Below are 2679 nucleotides of genomic sequence, written 5' to 3' on the forward strand. Positions count from 1 at the left end.
CCTGGGTTGGATTAATCTTTCCTATTGGTTGATGTCACACGCTCTACCAATAGGAGAGCGCAAAACGCCATTAATCCAACCCAGGGTGGTGCAAACCCGGTCGGGCCGAAAACGCTATTAGATTAAGTGGGGTGATCCCGATTGACCACGTCTCGATTGGACACCACCAATCACAGCGACCGGTGCTTAGGAGCTTTGTATTCTCAAGCGCTGTGAGTAGCTCGTGTCCAATTGAGCCGTGTCCAACTGGGTGCCACCCGATTAAGTTAGGTTAAGTTAGGCTAAGTTATGCCTGGTTTATGCTTCGGTCTTAATTTTAGTCTTAAAATTAGTCTTAATTTAATCTTAAGGATTGTTTATGCTTCCCTGGAAATTCAGACTACGCATGCGTATACGTAAAGAAACATAACCACAAACGAACGATGATTGCAGACGACGCACACATGCAAAATGAATCAGCGACGTAGAATAATATTGACATTTGGATTATTACTTTTATTGTCAAGTGGCTGTGTAGCACATTTATTACTTCAAAATAGTCAAAGAAGGAAAAGAAGGAGGTATGCTGTTCGACCAATGAATAGAAAAAGAAATGAAAACGGTCATTTTTTTTCTTTAACTAAGGATATGCTCAATCTTGAACACGATTATGAGCAGTTTTTTTAAATTTACACGGTGTTCTCCGAGCCAGTTCAATGAGTTACTTCAATTAGTGGGACATAAATTGCAGAAGGACACTCGAAGAAATCCTTATATATTGTCACCTTCACATCGACTGATATTAACATTGCAGTTAGTCATACATATATAATAAAGTATATTTTAATTTAATTGTTTTATGAAAACAATGAAATAATTTGTATATACTTTCTTTTATTTATAGCTACTTAGCCGAGGGCTGTACAATGCAGGAAATTGCAAGGAATTTTCGTATCGGAAAGACAACAGCACATGTCATCATTAAAGAAACATGTAAAATCTTATGGGACGTTCTGCAGCCACGTGTATTGAAACGTCCAAGTATTGACGACTGGAAGAACATTGCTCATGAATTTTATCATCGATGGAATATGCCCTATTGCTTTGGAGCTGTTGATGGTAAACACATCAACATTATGGCTCCAAAGCACTTTGGAACTGAAGTCTTCAACTATAAGAAGTCTTTCAGCATCGTATTAATGGCCGTGTGTGATGCATATTATCGCTTTACATTTGTTGACATTGGAGCAGCTGGTTCTAATCACGATTCTGTCATATTCAAAGAATCTGCGTTTGGTAAAGCATTACAAGATCGCACTTTGGAAATTCCAGAACCATACAATCTTCCTAATTCAAATATTAAATAATATAATAATAAGGTTTAATATGTATAAAACAAATGAATATTAAAAGGGCATAGAACCAATATTTTAACAAATAATTATAATTAGAATAATAACATTAAATACATAAATACATACGTTTCGACTCCGATCGGGTCATTTTCAATGCAAAAAACAAAATTTTAACTTAAAACATCCGGTAATAATAAAAAACCTCAAATTATATAATAAATATAAAAACAACATAACATAAAGTCTCTGACATAATATAAATACATAAAAAATTAATTCATTAATTGTAACATTTCATAATGAGTAAATAATACAATGTATTGAATAGCTATTGCAAAAAAGTCAAACTCAGAAGAAAAGAGTAAGTAATTATCACAATATCTTAATTTTGTAAGAATATTCGTGTCGTTCGAAGTCAAATATAAGTAGTCCCATTGAAAATAAAATTAAGTTGCAATAACGAACATCTATAGAAAAAATATGTAATATGTAACACAAAATTAAACAAATTATCAAAAAATTATTATACAATGTTAGATGAATATAAAAGTAACGGGAAATTATTTTACCTTATCAGAAGAAAAAAATTAAAAAAGGAGTTATGACTTATTGAAACTATACTAAATATGCAAACACGAACATCTCTAGGAACAATTTTAACAAATATAAAACAAAATTCAAAAGGTGTAATAGAAATTCGTTATAAAATGTCAAATAAATATAAAAATAAAAATCAGTTAAAACAGAAGTAATTTACCTTTTCAGATGACAATGGAAACCAAATAAATTTATAAAATTCCACATGTATATCAACTTAAATATAATTAAAACTATTTTGCACTTGTGAAAGCAACCGCTCTCGAGCACGTCAGACAACATAATGTACCGGCAGAAAGTCGAGAGAGGACAAGAACAGTGGAAAATTAAGAACTGGAAAGGGAACTAATCATGTTAGTATACGAATCTGGCAATGACTCCGTATCATTTTGTCTGTTTATACCGTGTGTTTGTTTCTTAATATAGACTATTTCAGAAATTAGTCGTTTTCTGTAGGAAGGTTCTATGTCCAAAATCCTCACATTGTTCCACTTGAAATCATGATTCGTTTCAATTCTATGATTAGTAATAACTGATGGAGATTTTGAACCTTTATTAATGTCTGAGACATGCTCCTTTACTCTAGTTCTCAATTGTCTCTTCGTCTGGCCAACATAGCTAACATCACAATTTTCACAAGATATTTTATAAACTACATTCTGATTGTGTGTATGATCTAATTTATCTTTGCCTCTTTTAATGTAGTATTTAAGTGTGTTAGGGATAGTGTAAGCCAGTTTACAATCTA

At 32.2% G+C, this 2679-nt stretch overlaps 1 protein-coding gene across 1 annotated transcript in view; it reads left to right on the forward strand.

Moving 5' to 3' along the window:
- The first annotated feature begins 235 nt into the window (after positions 1 to 235).
- LOC108767464 (putative nuclease HARBI1) overlaps positions 236 to 2679 on the forward strand; it is a 4804-nt gene continuing 2360 nt past the window's right edge. The window contains exons 1-2 of the mRNA XM_018517377.1: positions 236 to 792; positions 884 to 1275. Of these exons, the coding sequence (XP_018372879.1) occupies positions 650 to 792; positions 884 to 1275 (535 nt within the window). The 5' untranslated portion in view covers positions 236 to 649. The remainder of the gene's footprint in view (positions 793 to 883; positions 1276 to 2679) is intronic.

This window comes from Trachymyrmex cornetzi, unplaced genomic scaffold (assembly GCF_001594075.2).
Source record: "Trachymyrmex cornetzi isolate Tcor2-1 unplaced genomic scaffold, Tcor1.1 scaffold681, whole genome shotgun sequence".
NCBI lineage: Eukaryota > Metazoa > Arthropoda > Insecta > Hymenoptera > Formicidae > Trachymyrmex > Trachymyrmex cornetzi.